Source organism: Ovis aries, chromosome 16, assembly GCF_016772045.2.
Source record: "Ovis aries strain OAR_USU_Benz2616 breed Rambouillet chromosome 16, ARS-UI_Ramb_v3.0, whole genome shotgun sequence".
Taxonomy (NCBI): domain Eukaryota; kingdom Metazoa; phylum Chordata; class Mammalia; order Artiodactyla; family Bovidae; genus Ovis; species Ovis aries.
The window spans coordinates 6,611,214-6,629,638 of record NC_056069.1 but is presented as its reverse complement, the minus strand read 5'-3'; the positions used below and the strand labels follow the sequence as shown (position 1 = coordinate 6,629,638).

At 47.2% G+C, this 18,425-nt stretch overlaps 1 protein-coding gene across 1 annotated transcript; it reads right to left on the bottom strand.

The window, feature by feature from the left end:
• Nucleotides 1-897: 897 nt before the first annotated feature.
• On the bottom strand, nt 898-6,941 carry MSX2 (msh homeobox 2). The gene is made up of 2 exons (XM_027979998.2): nt 6,490-6,941; nt 898-2,606 (listed from the first exon to the last, which is right to left on the bottom strand). The coding sequence occupies exons 1-2, from the start codon at nt 6,866-6,868 to the stop codon at nt 2,182-2,184; spliced, it is 804 nt and encodes a 267-aa protein (XP_027835799.1). The 5' UTR covers nt 6,869-6,941; the 3' UTR covers nt 898-2,181.
• Between the last annotated feature and the right edge of the window lie 11,484 nt (nt 6,942-18,425).

The window sequence follows — 18,425 nt, the reverse complement described above, 5'->3', positions numbered from 1 at the left end:
ACCCGGCGCGGGCACAAAGGAAACTGGGACGAAAGCGCTGGTCCTGGCAGGTGTCAAGTTCCAGTCTCCCCACCGCACAGTCTTCGCACTACCGTTTTCCGATCCCTTCCGACTTGTTCCCAGGGTCACCGGAGCCCCTCATCCTAAAACTGCCCTCGGAAAGGTATCATCAATGGCCACTTGATTTCTACGTGCAACAGAAAGCAGAGTTTGATTCTTCCCCGCTTCCTCTACCCATTACCAATTTATTTTCACGGTGATGCCTCAAAACCCAAGCCTGACCCCCGTTTCGTAGCCAGTGGAAAGGCAGACTGCAAAGCAAAGGGCACTTGAATGGACTACCTTCCCCCTACAAACCCAAAAGAGCATTTGTTCGAGATCGATCTCCTTGGAAGGGAGATAGGAATGGTAAACGGAATGTGATTTGACACAGTCCTGAAAGGGCAACAGGCATCCATCTATCCTGCACCCCACCCCCCAACTGAATGCATCCAGTTACCATCTCCATTTGCAAAGAACTATATAGGTCCGTTCCCTCAGCTTGTTTTGTTTAGCTGAGAGATTTCAAGTTCAAGATTTTTCCCTTGAAAAACCCCTCAGATTCTGGCATATCCCTGGGCCCTGCCACTTCTAAGCTCATCTTTCACTGATTTGAAAAACTAATAGCAATTTTCCGTGAGTAACACAAGCTGCCAAAGGAAGCAGTTCAAAGTCTTTTGCTGTTTTCAATGGACTTCCCTACCCCGGGCTGAATCTGGCCACAGCTCTTGATTGATTCACATTAAAATCATCATAAAAATCACCAGGCCCCCTCCCCCATCTGGGTGGCATTTCTGGGTTAAGTCCAGCTAAAGAACACAGAGCGCCTCTTAAAAATAATTGTGACTTTGGACAGACTTTACTGCAATAAAACAAATGTTTAATTTAATTCAGAATAAGAGATAAGAAATAACTCTTCAATAAAATATATAAAATTATACAAGGCACCCTTTCAAAGGGATTAAAGTATACTTGGGGCAGGGAGGGGGTGCTGGATAGAAAGATTAAATACCAAGGAGCTATATGGGCTGTCAGACAACACCATTTTTTACCAAGTCAAAACATGGCTTTACCCTCTGCCCCCAACATGTTAAAAAGTATATAAATTTTTCTAATAAGTTTAGCACATACAATAGGTACACACAGAGAAAGCATGATTTTCTTCTTTTTGGATCTATTCATTGTTCAAGAATATTTAGCATATAGACAATGGTTACAAGATACTCATTTTTTTTTTTTTTAAAGCAGAGAATAAACTACACCCCTCCCCCAAATTGCCTTTGCAATGCGTGAGGACTGACATACCTAGTGGTTCACAGAAACCATCAATTCCTCCCAACATGCTTAAACTTTTCACTCCCCAATTATCTGAAATGAAGTTAAGCAACAGCCTTGAGAGGAATTAGGAAGGACCTCCATTTTCCACCTTACCCGGGAGGACTCTCAGGCGTCTAATCTTTTATTGATCTTACAAAAACTTTTAATAATGTGTAATAAACAAGGTGGAGAGGGGGGAAAAATATAGGGCCAAATAGGGTCATGTCTAGTGAATATTCAATCTATGTGAGTTTTTAATGCACATGAAAAATGCAAAAACATGGTGTGTCCCTTTTCTCCATATCTACTCCTTATGCAAGTAATGTCTAACATTTGTTTTCCATAAGCTAAAGTCAGTTATTCCATCCAAATCACCAGATTTCAGCAATTTTAGCAAAAAATTTGTCTCCCCCATAAGAAAAAAAACAACAGGTAGACTTAAGCAGTCTCTTTTAGGAAGGTGAAATATAGAGAAAAAAGATATATATATATATATAAATTTTGCCTTTCAAAATAATTTGATTTTTATGTCTGCTGTATAAAAATGTATTATATTTTATTATATATATATTTATATATAAAAACTGTCAGAGCCAATCTTTATGAAAGGGGGGGGGTGCATCTGGCAGATTAACCAAGAAAACAGGGCTTGGGTGTCTCCAGTCAAAAGAAGCAATTTGAACTATGTCTGTGGCCCTGTAGACCTAGCCACTGAGGCTGAGGGTGGTGCATGCAAGGTTTGCAGAGCGGGACTGTCTTCTTGGAGAGGGAGGGGGGAGGCTTTTAAACAAACATCCGTCCCGGAGTCTATTGAGCTGGTCTTCCTTAGGATAGGTGGTACATGCCATATCCCACTGGCGTCGCATAGAGTCCGACGGGCGGGATGGGGAGCACAGGTCTATGGAAAGGGTAAGATGCACCGTATAGAGATGCTGCTTGCAGGGGAGAGTTGATGGGGAAAGGGAGGCTGAAGCCGGAGGGCAGCATAGGTTTTGCAGCCATTTTCAGCTTTTCCAGTTCTGCCTCCTGCAGTCTTTTCGCCTTGGCTCTTCGGTTCTGGAACCAGATTTTGACCTGGGTCTCTGTGAGGTTCAGAGAGCTGGAGAACTCTGCCCGCTCTGCGATGGAGAGGTACTGTTTCTGGCGGAACTTGCGCTCCAGAGCGAGGAGCTGGGACGTGGTAAAGGGTGTGCGCGGCTTGCGATTGGTCTTGTGTTTCCGCAGGGTGCAGGTGGTGGGGCTCATGTGTCCTAGGGAACAGAAATGGAGAGTTAGCAAAAGAAAGTGGCTTTGTCACCAGGTATGTCCAAGTGAGCGGGAGGGAAGGGCTCCTTTTCATCGTTCAAAAAGGAATCTCGGTGAAAACCATGTAAGGTTGATGTGTTTTTTGGTGGTGGGGGGTCGAGAAGGACCAAACTTAAATGAATTTGCTGTTTTGCTTTAAAAAATTGAATCTTTTTACAAAAAGTTGGGCAGTTAAATGGTGTCACAGAATTTTCTATATGGCAAACAAACAGCATTAGAGATCATGAAACAGGAACACATCCCTGATATGCCAAGAGAGCTGAGGGTTCTCTGAAAAACAAAAACCCATCTCTTCCTGATAACTCATCTTAAGGTGGTGGGGGCGGGGTGGTTTCATGATAATCCTCACATCCCTAGGATGCTGAAATAAATATGAGAAGGAAAACAAATAGGATTTTATAAACTGAGTTGGTCCCCTCTCTGTACCAGGAAATGCTGGGATTGCATCAGCATATTTATGAAGGATAATTGTGCCGATAAGGTCTGTGGTAAATTAATAGCATCTTTGGACTGGGGAGCAGCCTCATGCAATAAACAGCCACAGAGCTGTCATTCCCTCCAGTCTACAGATTATAAAACCTGAACATCATTTCACAGATCTGGATGTGGGATAACTTTCTTGGCTGGGTGCTTCTGTAATATAAACTTTACAGAAGGAGGGAAAAATTAGCTTGCCCATAAATGTAAATGTCAGGGGAAATCATGCTGCCTCCTGAATTGAGAGCATGTGATGACATCTTAGTCATCTCTCCTACCCATTCTTATGGTTTGGAGCAAACGTGTAAATGATTAGCTTGTTGCTGGAATTCAGAAAGAAAGAATAACAAGCAAAATAAAGGTATGCCAACAATGGCATCCAGACTCTACATTTAAAATGGATTCAATTATAGGAAGTCACAGGACTGAGCATCCTTGTGATTCCATAGAATCAACTAACTCTGGGCTTTTCCTTAAATTGAATGGGGCCAGGGCGGGGGGAGCTAAGGGACAGATGCTGAAGAGTTCATTTTCTGCATCTGGCTTTTATGAGCTATGCTAATTCCCCAAATGCAGTCACAGTAGTAAGTACTCCAAAGGGAGAATGTCGCATTTCTTGTTTAGTTACTTTGGTGGCCCAAGAAAGTTTACACTTCATAGTTGAGGGTGACACAGCACAAGTGCCAACCCAGCCTCCCTTTCCAACAAGAAATGGGTTTGTCCTAATGTGACATTATTAACCATCACTTTAAGTGATTAAAAAGAAAGGTAGTGGGTTCTGCACTCAATCAAAAACCAGAAGTCTGGGCAACGGATGGAATAGCAACTACCACAGGCGTGCAGACTTTTGCATATGCTAATTCCTAAGTAAGCCAGAGAGCTAGGGGTGCCTGCTTCTTACTTTGCAAATAAAATAACAACAGAGACTCAGATCTGTGAAATTCTCACCCTTCAAAGACTTGACTGGGCTGCTGGGGAGAACCCAGTGGTCACAGCACAGACACCAAGCTTCTAGAGTCTACACTTGCCCCTGTTGAAAGGAACTCCGTGCCTGGGCACAGTCATTCCGCTGATCCTAGGGGCTGCATTTGAATTATGAAGTCCAGGAGATGGGTATCTTACAGTATATCAAAGCTATAAGGCTATGAGGCTTCCTACCCAGCATACCACTCCTCACCCTCCCATCCCCACTCCATTTTAAACCTGAGGAAGGATGAGATTATACAAAGCAAAACAGCATCGGTCCTACTGCCTATGAATAACAAAACCCGGCCTGGGTAAGTGGCTCCCTCCTGCCCCAGGCTCTGTCCCTAGGCTCCCGGAACCCACTGCTTTCTACCACAGGGCTCCCGAGGCCATCTCCAGGCCTAAACCACGACTGACCTACTTTTTGTTTTAAAGTTAAAACAAACTTTAAAGCTAAAGTTTAAAGTTTATTTTAAAGTTAAATCCTTTCTCATAATCTCCGATTTTTCTCATGAGAAGGCCACATCCAGGGCTGCCTTACCTTGGGCCCTGGCAGACATATTTACAGAACCCCAACAACCTAAGTAAGTGGAAATCTCTGACCTCTGGACACTACTCCCTGTAAGGTCTGAATCATTGATGTGAGGCTGGGAATTGACCCAGGCCTATGAATACACAGACACTCAATATTTGTCAAAACAAATTAAGTTCTTTAAAGTTTCTGAGCCTCTATTTCACCATCAGTAAAATGGGTAACTAATACTGATCCTGCAGTTCAGAGTACCAAATTTTAGAACGCCCAGAGTCGTGGGCTGCCACCAGATAGGGGATCATTAAATGTCCCCAAGCCTTTCTTGTCAAGCCCAAACTTGATGTGTGCAGATTCCTCTGAACTCTGCTGAAATGTCCTCATCTGTTACTGGGAGGCTGGCTTCAGCCACACAGAGATCAGATAAGATAATATGGTGAAAAGTGCTATAAAGCACTGTGCAAACTTGAGTTTAAATTCTTTGAGTCCTTAACCTCCACGCCCTTTGAATCTTTTGGAGTTTCTAACAGGGTGGAGAAAGACGCCAAAGGGGACCGCCACTGATGTCTGGTTATATGGCCTTGTTCTGTTCACAAAATTCTTTGTTTCTGAGTTTTCTCAGCTGATGGAAATAGAGTAAAATGTGATGCTCCCAGCTTTGGGAAAAAAAAATCCCTCCGCAGGCCCCTTCTCTCTCGCTTTTCCTAGAGGTACAGTGCGGGCAGAGCAATCTTAAAGGTCAGGAGATATAAGTAAAAGGAGCTATAAGAAATGAATGGTTTGTCCAAACTGCAAAAAATACCCAAGGCCCCAAAATAGATGTAAATGCTGGCAGAGAAATCAGCTCTCCTGGGCCTCTCTGTTCTTCCTTATTGGCAGGAAGCGGGGCGCAGGTGTTTCAGCCTCTCCTTGGTCTCTCTGGGTAGAAGGATCAAAGGCGGCCAGGGCTAGGACACCAGGGCCCCTTGCCCAATTCTGCCACTGTTGGTGACCTGGCCCAAGCAAGTTCAATCCTCAAAGTCTGGGTGTCTGAAAACTGAGATAACCACAGGTCCCGGGCTTCTCCCCGCACTTCGAGGTTCCAGCGATGACCGGGATCTGGTGAACTAGTAAGTATCACTTGGTAAACTCAAGCGCTGCTGGAATGCTGTTAATTATTACTCTGAGCCAAGCGGAGCCCCACGCCGCTGACCGCAGCCCGCTCCCAGCGAAGCGACGTGCCGGCCGTCGGGAGATACTTCCTCGCCGCATAGGTCTCTGCCGCCATCCCTCCGAGGGATCGTGCTTCGATTCCCCAGGGACCATCGGAAGATGATCACTGCTACCCCAAAGTCCGATTAGATTTTAACGAGCTCATCTTTAAAATGAGGGCACACCTCGCAGGGTTGTGAACTTTGAAATACAGTAAGGCACTCCGCTTCTGCCTGGCATATATTCGGGTGCACATTAAACGAGAATCCTTCTTCACTCCCTAGACAGAAACCTCGATGGACAGTGAGAAAAAGCGAAGTGGCCTGAGCGCAGGGCTGTGGGCTAGAGAAAACGACAACCGAGCGACCCCAGCCAACGCAGCTGGGTTCGCCCTTCAAAGACCAGGGAGTTGGCAATCGTATAGAACACTTTGTGTAGCTGGGGGATCCCGAACACGCGCTGCGCGGCTATCACCCAGAAGGTGTCTTAGATGCCGCTGGACTCTGGGGATATTAAGGGGCCAAGACCTTGCAATGTTTGCTTTAGGGGGCGCATAGTACAGAGGGGCCTCCGTACCATAGCTTGGAATACTGGCCCCTAGTTCCCCCCCCCCGGTACCCCGCGCACCCCACCTACTCCTGGTCCCGGCTCCCGCAGGCACTCACTTGGCGGCGGCGAGTATCTGCCCGGTTCCTGCATCCACGCCGCTCCGTCTTCTGAATTTTCCGACTTGACCGAGGCGGTCTCGAAGGGTTTGACCAGCGGCCCGGGGCTGTGAGCTTCCCGGACGCCGTGGCCAGGCAGCAGAAGCGGCCGCAGGGTGGCCCCGGCGGAGGCGCTTTCGGCTGGCCGCGGGGACGTCTCCTTGGGCGGCTTCTTGTCCGACATGAGCGCCTCCACACTGAAGGGCAGGCTGGAGACCTTGACGCGGCGTTCCTCCGCTGCCCCTTCGGCGCCCCCAGGCCCCGGGCCCGGTCCGGCCACCATCGCTGGGCCCTCCTCATCAGACGAAAACAGGTCATTGCCTTTGGACGGAGAAGCCATGACTTCTCTGCCCTACGTAGCTCCGGGCGCGCGACTCCGCTGGCAACCCGGCAGCTGCGACTCAAACTTTTTTGGGGGGGAGACAGGAGGGGCGCGCCTGGAGCCGTGCCTTTCCTCCAAGGGGAAGTGAGAGACTGGGCTCAGCCAATCCGCGCTCGCCCTGGCGCTGACGCCACGGATGCTAGCCTCCGATTGGTTCTTCCGGAAGAGGCTGGGACTTTTTTTATTTTTTTCTGTTTGAAATAAATTAGGAGTTAATTACAGGAGCAGTCAGCAGAGTTGTTATTAGGCGATCCCTCAAGGGTTATAATCACGCCAAAACTGAAAAGTCTAAGGCGTAATTAAGGCCGATTATTTAAAGAGGAAGTTCGCCGAGTCCCATTTCTTCTCTCTTTTGACCCCTCTTTTAAAAAGGTTCTCCGCTCCAGAACGCGTTTAAAATCTGCAACTGACATTGCAAAAAACTTTGATGAAGCTCCTACTATGGGCCGAAACTGGGCTACTTAACAGTTTTCGGGGTCAGCACTGAAAGCAAGGGCCAGCATCCCTGTTAAAGGAAATACTACATGCATGGCGCTTATAAGAGCAGATATTTCGCTTAGCAAGTGCCCATCAGCGTTTGCTATTACTGTAACTCCCCTAGGAGAAGGGCCGGAGGGAGTCAGAGAGGTTGGTGGTCACGACAACCCTCTCCCAAGTAGCTGGAAAATTTAAAGCAGAGCTTTCCATCTCTTACACTCAAAACCAGCGCACTCTTAGAAACTCTGAAATCCTGGAGTTTTCTTTTCCCTGAATCTCTTCACTGGAAGAAATCCGGATCTGACCTTTTTCTCAAGACTGCGTGCGTTGTGTGTTTATGAGTTTGTTTGAGCCTGTGCTTGTCATGTGTGTTTAGGTGCCAGTGTTTGCCTTCAAGGAGGAGGAGGGAGGAAAAGGCATAGATAATATCGAGTGCTTCCCAACCACCCCCACCCCCACCCCCCGCAAATCTCATAAATATTGGGTGCCAAGTTTGCACACCCCAGCCTGTGTATCTTTTAGGGAAGCACATTTTTATTCATTGCACCTAGCTAAAAAAAAAAAAAAAAAGTATAGATATCCCCACCCTACTTGAAATTATACCCTGGGTAATTACATCTCAAAGCCTTAGTGATGACTGTCTCAGTATGGGAAAGGGGAGAGCACAGAAGCTTCTAAAGTGCAGAGACCAACCTTGCTGCAGGCCACGGGGTCAGCACCTATTGCTTCAAATGATGCCTGCTATGCTATGGTTGCCTTTTCCTATATCTGAGTGATTTCCTATATCCCAAAGATGATGAGGTGAATAGAAGTTTCCCAACTCAGGGACTTGCACACAGCAGATGCTTGTTAAATAGTTCCCAAAGCTTTGGAAGGAAGGGACATTGATTTTAGTTAGTGAAATGACCAGATCTTGGAGCTACCTCGATATTCAAGAGAAACTTGACCCCTAGATCCACTTCCTAGAGCACTTTCCTTCACCCCAAACCTCCGTCTGGACTGAAACTGTGCTGGCCTGGGATAACCAGAATAAGTGTTACTGACACTTAGAGGATAAAAACACTGCACTGTCCACTTAACTCAGTTTGATTAAAAATGGTCTTGAATAAAAGCTTAAAAGTAAATAAGTCTTAACCACAGCCTTCTAAAACCTCCCTCTCCCACCACTATCAAGAAACTGAAAGTTTAGAGAAAGTTATTTAAAAATTCACACACACAATTATGAGAGCTATCTGGAGATACATGCCTTATGCATTTTCCCCTTGAGTCATACTTGATAGTTGACTTGATATGCATCTCAAATACCGCACCGTAAATCCACATTAAGTTCCGTGCCTTCTAGAGATAGCTAAGCAAGGTGCAGGGTATATATTTTGGAAGCAAACCTGAAATTCGTTTAGTACTCAGCTGCCAAAATGTACAAATGGTAAAGTTTTCAGTTGGGTGGTACCCAGCCACTGTTTGATAACTGTTCTTGAAACCTCCTTGTTAATATTTGTCAGTTAGGGGACATGCAGACTCATTCCTGGGATTTTTTTCTTTTTCTTAAATCAGTGCTACTAGAGCTCTTTTGATGAACTTTTCTAGGAGAGGATATGTTAAGTTCCTCTCCCCTACTCTCTGGTCCTGATGTCCAGGCAAACGATGTAAAGTATGAAGCCGGAAATGACAAAATAGAAGAAATTAAAAAAAAATAATAACTGGTGTTCTAAGCCAGAATACTAAGTTTTGGCCATGAATAGATGTCCAGGGAGAAACCAGCCTGACCGTCTTGTTTTCTGCCGGCTCCCTCCCCAGCACCCTGCTGGGGTTGGACAATTCTGGAAAGGGTCTCTTCTGCTGTGAAAAGAGTGGAAGCTCAACGTAATTCTAACCTTTTATGGAAAGCCCCGTCTGTTCATTTGCTCCTGAGTTGGCTGCGTTTTTTTAGAATATTGTATTCACCTCTTCCTGGCCGCGTGACCCTGGTCTTTTTACTTCTTCCTTACACACCCCCCACTCTGTCCCTTTTTTTTTTTTTTTAATCTCTAGAATGAGAGAACCCCTAACCAGAATGACTCTAGTGGCAATTCCATTCAAGGGGCCAAATAAAATAACTAGCAGGTGTAGGGGGTCCAAACAAACGCCACCACATTATTGTATATCAAAAGCAGCAACAAGTTATTGCTTTCTCTGCCAGATATCCAAAATGAGGCATGTCGCTTCCTTTCACAGAGTTCATGATGGGTTCTTTGTAAAATCTTCGGGACTGAGAATTCGGCTTGCCCTGAAAAGCGTACGGTCCCTTAGCAGAGGCCTGGCTTTGGCATGTAGGGAGCATTCAGTTAAGGTGAGTTTGGTGACATACTCGCAAGCAAAAACGTGAGATTCCAACAGGAACTCAGTCACCACCGAGCGTCACCTCTGCTTTAGTATCTGAACCTGTATTCCCGGGTCTCATTTGTTTCTTCCAACACATCGCTAAGCGCAGAAATTATTTTCCCTGTTTTACAGATGAAAAGCCTAAAGCCAAGGAGCGCTAATTGTGCGGCGAGGTCACGCAGGTAGTAGCGGAGGACCGGGGCATCCCCCTTGCAGCATCGGCTGGTGCGCGCAGACCTGCCGCTCTCCACGTTCGCACGCGCCCCAGGCCCGCGTGGAGAGGCCGCGCACGCATACCGCAAGTCTGGAGGCGAAAACCGTGAAGGAGTGCGCGCGGACCGCCGCGTCTGCAACTCCAGGACCGGTCGCTGGATCCCGGCGGCTCGGAGGGGGCGGGGGAGGGGCGGGGAGGGGGCTGTAGACGGGCCAGGGCTGCGGGCAGGCGCCAGGCGCGGGGAGATGAAAGGCGGGCTCCGGGGGAAGGGGCTGCGCCGGGTGACCGGCTCCAGCCGCGCCGGGCGCCCCGCCCCCGCTGCCCGGGGCAGAGGCGGCTGCCCGAGCCGGAGCCGCGTTAATTGCTCTCGGCCCCGGCACTCAGCCTGCGCGGAGCCGGGACAACCTCGCTCCAGGAGGAATGACAATTCGCCCTAATGGGACAACCTCGCTCCCAGAGGAGTGACAATTCCTCCTAATGGGCCGCTCGTTAGCGGCCTATTCTCCCGAACCCGGGTATCAGAAGCGGGCAGACAAGCGGGCGCCAACGTCCGCCTGGAATTCCACAACACCGCTCCCCCATCATTCCCCTCCCCACCTCCAGTCCTTCGCTGTGTGACCTCGGGCAAAAGGCTGCTCCTCTCTGAGCTCATTTTTCTTACCTGTGCGGTGCGGAGTAGGTACGGGAAACATCAGACCTCACTAGGGCGGGCATATTTCCAGGCATTTGAGAGATCACTTTCCGAGTTAGAGCACGAAGGCGGGTAGACAGGGCTTGGGGGTCGCTGCCTGAGGTTCTTTGGGCGGGGGGGCGGGGGGGGGCGGGGCAAATCCCTTGCTTATGGAGTTCTGGACGTTCCAATCGGTTTGCGATGGCCCCTTGCTCACTGAGGTCTTTCACTGGAGACAAGGAGCCTTTGCCAAAGCGCTACACGGATTACGCAAGCTACCGGAGGCCCAAGCGTTCATGCCTCCCCATTTCACAGATGAAGAAGTGGAGGCCCACACAAGAGAGAGGCCAGCCTAAGATTTGCTGGGCTAGAGTCCGATTCTACACACTCCCCCTGGAAGAAGCCCACTACAGGGTCATCCTCGGAGGAGAGCAGAAGAAATGGAGACATTGTTCCTCTCTCTCAGCCCCACAGCCTCGGAGAAGAGAGGGCCATGGAGACCCAGTGGTTCCTGGTCACAGCAGGCGTGAGGGTTGCTAAAGGGGAAAGAGAGTTGTGAGCCTGCTCCTGTGGTTAGTTCCCTGTTCAAACCCAGGCCCTACTTACCATTTGCCACCTGCACTGAACTGGGGGCCTCAGTAACCTCTGTTACAAAAGATGCCCAGTCCGATAGGGTTGCTGGTGAGGACTAGGTGAGAAGCCTCATAAAAAGCCGGTAACACAGAATATGGCAGCCTCAGGCACCCCCATCCAGGAGTGGCTGTAAAGGTTCTGCTTCCATTCTCCTGGAGGGTTTAAACAGCATTCAGTCTAATCAGGCACTTCACCTCTCTGCACTGCGGTTTCCTCATCTGTAACACGGCAGTATCTGGCTGTTAGTAAATGTTGGCTGTTATTATTTCTTAAGGCATTGTTGATAGTATTTTTTTTTTTTTTTTACCATCCTTTTCAATAAGTCTGCCTGACATCACACACATCTGTGATCCAGTGATCCAAAGCTGGGTAACTTGAGGCATGAGAAAGTAACTTTTCTGAGCCTTTTTGGCCCCTCTCTGCAGAATGGGTGTAACTACCCACCTCTTGAGAAGGAAGCAGACTGACAACTCTGTCAAGCAAGGGTTGGGGATCAAGAGAAGAAACGGTCTAGACAAACAGCACAGGGTATCTTCCATTTCCCAGCCTCTGGGCACAGCTCGCTGGCACCTTCCCAATTCCTGCCTGCACTGGAGAAAGGTTCCCACGAACAGAGCCCAAGCCCCCATTTGTCTGCACAGAAAGACCCAGAAGGCTCCCTGGAAAAGGTGACTCCAGGAACCTGGGTGGCTGAGGTTCTACAGAATCAGTCCAGCCCTCCAGGGCATCTTGCCCAGCCATTCACAAATATCTGTCCTCCATCTCACTCCTTCTCAGTTGGCCCATCTGTAAAAGCAGGAAAAATACCCATACTGAACTGGGCTGAAATGAGTTTTAAACCACAATTCAGTAACTGTCAGCTCCCTCCTATACCTTAAGCAACCTGTGATGGAAAGGCCCTCATTCCTGCTTAAGGAGGAGAAAATTGAAGCTTAAGGCTAGATAAGAGTTTCTCACAACTAGTAAATACCTGGCAGAGATGCACATCAGGGTTTGGCTGATTCTAAAAATGTCTGTATTTTGCCTGAGGCAGAAGTTGCTATAAAGGTGGGAGGAAAGGCATCTGGAATTGCTCACAGCAATGAAGTATCTACTATTCCCATTTTCTTCCAATTAGACAGATGGAACTGTTGAGTCTGGGAGGGGCTTAATTAGTAGGGAGAACACACAGAGAAAGTATATCCTGTTTTATGGATTCCCAAATAGTTCAGCAGGAATCTGAAATCTCTCTAATTTAGTGGCACAAATTGGTTTAGCTTCAAAATGCAGCCACTGGACTTGGGAAGGGGAAAAGGAAATTTGAGGAGTTACTTAATAGATATAATTGTATTTTTTAATTAAGAAAAATGAATCTCACCCAGTTGCCCCACCCCCAGTTGCCTGGTAGGGAATAAGAAAGGTTTGCTTTACCTTAAGGATGAAGACAATTAGAAGCAATTATTCAGAACTCTGTTAGTCATTTCTAGAGGAGGGGTTGTGACATTGGAACTGAACCCAGAATTTGTGCCCGCCTCGGGAGGGGGCTGCAGGCCACCACTGGCAGCAAAAACAGCATACCTTGAGCTGTAGGCTTTGAGAAAGCGCTTTCACATCCAGGACTTTACTCACTCCTCAGGACCACCCCTGGGCGTGAGATACCCTGCTCCCTCCTACACCCTCCAGGCCTCATTCTAGTCCATCACCTCATTTTACCGAAGTGGTAACAGCAGCTCAGAGAGGTGTAACCACATGTCCGGAGTCACAAAACGAGTCTGGTGGGTGAGCACGTTGGTTCTGTTTGAGGGGTACCCTTTGGGGACCCTCTGAGGCAGAGACCCATCCTCTCCAGGTCAGGTCCAGAGAGGTCTGATATCAGGGTCCCTGAGATCTGTCCTGCCCCCTCGGATCTGTCTCAGGTGCCCTGCAGAGCCCCTGACACAGTGAGGGGCTCAGTAAATATTGAGTAAATGTATAAATTCAGGTATAGAAACAGCAGCTAGCTGAGGCTGTAGGTACCTCTTACCCTTCCCAGTGACAAGGAATGAACCGTGAGTTGTGAGGGGGAAACTCACCATGCCTTAACAATTGCTGCTGGATCCACGCTGGGAGGGGTCAGATTTTTAAATTGTCCCTAAACAAAAACTGAAAGCTCATTTTACCCCAAACCCTTAACTTGCTAGACTTTCAATTAATCTCCACCTTCCCCCTCCCCCTTCTGTCCTTTCACAGATGGAGAAAGAGTTGGGGAGGTTGTCCCCTGCCCAAGGTCATGCAGAACTAAGTGACCCAGTCAGCATTTGACCCCAGGTGAATCTGACTCCAAACCCCAAACGGATTTCTCTTTATCATCCTCCTGATCACATTTCTCCTGACATGACTGGACAGCAGCCTGAGAGACTCAGCATCGCACTGCTCTCTTCCCGGCCCGCTTTAGCAATATCTTGACTTTGTGGCATTTCCCAGAGTTCCTAAAACAGGAGCCTGTTTATTCGCTAGGAGAAAAAAGAAGAAAAAGACCGAGGTGTATTCAGAAAAACATATACTCATAGTTTGAATTTCTCCTCCTCCCAATAATAGCCGGCAGTGTTTACCAAGCACTTAGTACTCACCAGACTCTGTCCAAAGCACTGGCGTGTACTCATTTATTCAGTCCTCACCACCCTGTTTGGTCAATGCTATTTTATCTTCATTTCACTGAAGGGCAATCTGATTCTCAGATGTGGAAAATCTGGATAAATATAATTTCTGTTTTGAACTCTGCCTGTGCATTCTCTCCCTCCCCATCCTCTACCCACCTTTCAACATTAGAAAATAAAACTCACCATCATTTAAACAGAAAAATGAATTTTATTAGAGCCACAAACTAAATACAGTTAGGCCTTCCTCATAACACTAATATTGTTCGTAACTTAAAGTGTTTATGTGTATGGTAGCGGTGGTGGTTTAGTTGCTAGGTTGTGACCGACTCTTGTGACCCCATGGACTCCAGACTGCTGGGCTCCTCTGTCCATGGAACTTCCCAGGTAAGAATACTGGAGTGGGTTGCCATTTCCTTCTCCAGGGGATCTTTCCAACCCAGGGATTGAACTCAGGTCTCCTGCATTGGCAGGCAGATTCTGTACCACTGAGTTACCTGGCACCTATGTCCACGGCAGCTTACTAAAACTGGCAGATTTTTTTCTTTTCCACGTCTCTGAAGCACATGACTTTTCGCAAATGGATGCAGTCTTTGTGGGGAGGATGGGAGAGTGAAGAGAAAGGTCCTGGGCCTCGGCCAAGAGCAAGGGTCCTGAACTCCACCTGAACTTCACTGGCTGGATGACTTGAAGCAGGTCCTCCCCCTTCTAAGGTCCCTTGTTCACCTCCCTGGCAAATGAGGGGAGTAAAGTTGCTTTTCTGGTTCTGTAGTTCTCTGATAAAGGACTGAGTGAACGAAAAATTCATCCTGTTCCTTGTCCTGTCTCTCACCAGGGAGGTGGAGGCAGAGAGTGGACCAGTCCCAGGCAGTAGGGGGCACTGGTGGGAACTCCCACTTTATACTGGGTCACCTGTGGATCCTAGGGCAAATCTCCCCTTCTCTGAACTGAGCCTCTTTCTTCCCACCCCCATCTCCCCATAAGCAGCTAGGCATCCTTATTTCAGGGTGACAGGAGGATCAGTGGGCTCATGGATACAAAACTCTAGGAGCGGTTAGTCCACTCCCGTCCCCTGGTGCCAGTCTCCTGTGTGAGAAAGGAAGAAAGTCTCCGACTCAGCAGATGAGAAGACTGGGAGGAAACCTTGTGGATAATTGTTAATGATACAGTTAGAGCTGACACTGTTGATGTGGACAAGTGCAAAGAGGCTTATGAAAATGCTGCTTGCTAAAAAAAAAAAAAAAAAGAAAGAAAGAAAATGCTGCTTGCCAAGAATCCTCGGGGCATTTGGGCACCCCAAGAAAGCTTTTGCCCCATGGTGGCACAGCCCTTCCCAGAGAAAGAATTTTACAGAGTCCGTGGACCGAGCATGAAGTAACATCTAAGCACGTGACAAGAAGTTATTCTCTTTTCAGTGATCTGATAATCCTTCCATTATACTCAGGAGACTGTCGTGGTACAACTCTAATACCTCAGTAATGATTGCTAACCTCCTGTGGACAAAGCACCAGGCTTCAGTCTCAGGAGACAATAGCATCTGGTGAGATAAGGACAGGCTTCCTTCCCATTCTACTAATTTTCAGAGTGAACCCATCCCTGGCTGATAAATAATACTGTGGCATTAATTTCCTTTTACAAATCATTTTTGTTGTTTTAAAACAAGAGTTTAGTTAAATGTTAATTAAATAATAGTATTGTGGGTATTGGGATAAGGCCAATAGTCATAATGATTGTTCTTTGACAAGGGAACAGTCTTGTAGGTGGATGCCTGAAATTCAGGTTAGCACTGATTTACAGGAGAGAACATTGCATTTTCAACAGCCCTAAATCTGGCTGGAATCCCGTTCCGCCTCCTCCTAGCTGGCTGGCCGTGGGCAAGTTACTTCCCCTCTCTGGATCTTGAATTCCTTATCTGTGAAGCTAGGGGGATGGTGATTATTCTGATCTTCTGGGTTTGCAGGGAGAATCTACTCGTGAGATAACAGATGACCATACCATGTTGGTGATATGGGGCCGTTTGTATTATTAGTAAACAATGAATGGGAGAATTTGGTCAAAACACTAGCTTATTTACCCTGGACCTTGTTATCTGCTAGCTTAGTAGTAATTGTAAAAGAAGGGAAGAATTTTTTGAAAGCTTAAGATTCTACTTAAAAATCACTTATGCTTGTTTAACTTTACCCATCTTCAGTGTCTGGATATTCAGACTGTTTAACAAACACTTTCAATATATTCAGAGGACTTCACTGTACTGTGTGGGCAAAATTTAGATGCCTCTAAGTTGCAAATAAGGTGGAAAATGTTTTCTTTTGTTCTTTTTTGTAAATGTTTAAACAGGTTGCCGGATCTGTCCTTTTCTCCCCCTTCCTTTCATTATTCCTCACTATTTCCCTCCCTTCCTGTCTCCTTCGCTCAGGCAGCTGTGTGCTGAGTTAGTGCCACGTCGGGGAAACAGACATCATCCAGATGGGTTTCTGCCCTCAAGAGTCTCCCACTCCAGTGGCAAGACCACCTCATCAGCTACTCTATGTGTTTGTCAAAAGGACTATCCCAAAGTCAGATTCATCTTGTAGAATTCTTTCATGCGCATAGTGTCGTCCTGAAGACAGTTTATTAAACATCTGAATGTGTTTCCATGTTTAAAAATCAACGAATTTTCCCTAGAAACCTGGCATTCTGGCTTCTCTGTATCATCTGCAGGTGAGTGGCCTCAGGTGTGTGCTCAAGTGCTGATTCTTTGAGATGGGACGTGCCTTCTTCAGGCCTCACCAGCCAGAATATCAGCTCTATGATGGGATACGATGGAATGGGGCTCCTGAAGGTACAGGGGAAGGGTGGGATGGTGAGGAGGACTGACCTTGAGTGTCAGGGTTAGACTGCTGGAGGAAGTGGCCTTTGGGCTGAGCCATGAAGGGTGTTGCCAGGTGGAGAAGAGGAGAGTTGCTGGCAAAGGGGTCAGTTTCTGAGGAGGGATAAGAATTGAAATGACCTGTAATCTGTGTGTTTGAGTGTCAAGAGGCTCCGGGAGCAGCAGGTGAGGGGGTGGGAGTGAGGGGCACAGGGGTGAGAGGAGGGTGTGCAAACAGGCTTGGGAGAAGCGGGATGATGGTGGTGGAGGGGAAGCTTAGGGCGATGGTGAAGGGTCTTCTTTCCCGTTCCTTTGCATTCTGTCATCTCTTACTAAGTTCTTCTTTTACAATTTCAAAAGCAGTAGATATTCATGTAACCAATGAAACAAATCAAAGATATGCAAACAATGAATAATCTCATTCTTTTCCCATCAATGTAAGTCGGATACACACTCTCTTGTGTATCCTTAGACACTCCTAACCATATACAAACAGAAAATAGAGTACAGAAACATGAAAATTGGTGGTATTTTGTGCATCCATATATGTGTCTACAAGTGTAGTTCCATCTGTGTAAATCTGTGTAACTTGCTTTGTCTAGTTCATATCGCAGACATCTCACCATTCATGCTTTTTGTTTCATAGTAGGGCGATATGAGAATTTATTTCACCATTTTCTTATTGATGGAGATTTCCACCCGCCCCCGTTTGCCAAAAATTCTTGAAAAAGAAAGCTTTGCAAGCTTCATACTCATGCTCTTATTTTTAAAGGTTTAATTTCTGAAGCTGAGATTGCTTAAGCCAAGTGAGCTGTGTGTCTATTTTTCATCTGAACAGATATTGCCAAATTATTAAAAAAAAAAAAACACCCCTATTCCACTGCACATTTCCACTGGCAGTATGCATTCATTTCTCCCCCAGCTCCCCCAGAACTGGACAGCATTGCTCCGGTTTCATTTCTGCCATGGAGCATTTTTGAGCAAGAGAGTAATAGTGTCCCTTATCCCTTTGAGAAACTCCCTGGGGAACATTATGAAAAACAGGGAGGTGGGATGGAGATGCTGCATATAATAAGGCCAATGAGGAGGCTGAGGCAGGCTTCTGGGAAGAGAAGAGCAGCAGTGAGGATGGGAAGATGAGAAAATCAAGAGGTAAATCATGAAGAACGGAGATGCTGTTTAGAGCATCCCAGGGCCAAGGGTACCCTGCTGGCATCTCAGGTCTGACTGCACGGTAAGGAGCTGGAGTTTAACCCCTTGCTACTTCTCCTGTTCCTCAGTGGCCAGCCACCCCGAATTTCCTGTCCTCCAAGTTCAATTTCAATAGCCTCACATGTCTGGAACCCAGGACCAAGGCGGTACGGCACTTAGAAGTGCCAGCTCTCTCCGTCCGCTCAGGGACTGGGTGGGCAGGCAGGACAGGGCAGATAGACATTCTTCCATGCAGGGTGAGCCTAGGAACCAGCCTTGCCAATGAAGTCACTGGTGACGTCACAGTGCAGCTTGATAATTAGCAGTGTTTCACCTAATCCTCACTGATCTGCTTTTTAACCTATGCAGCACCGGGCGACAGGTGTGTTAGAAGCTACAGCAACAACATGCAAAGGTTTGGATTCCTAAAAAGGGCTAGACAGGTCTAGGCTGCTGAAGGGAGCTGGGACTCCTGCTAATGTTCCTGGGACGCTGTTGAGAGTTTT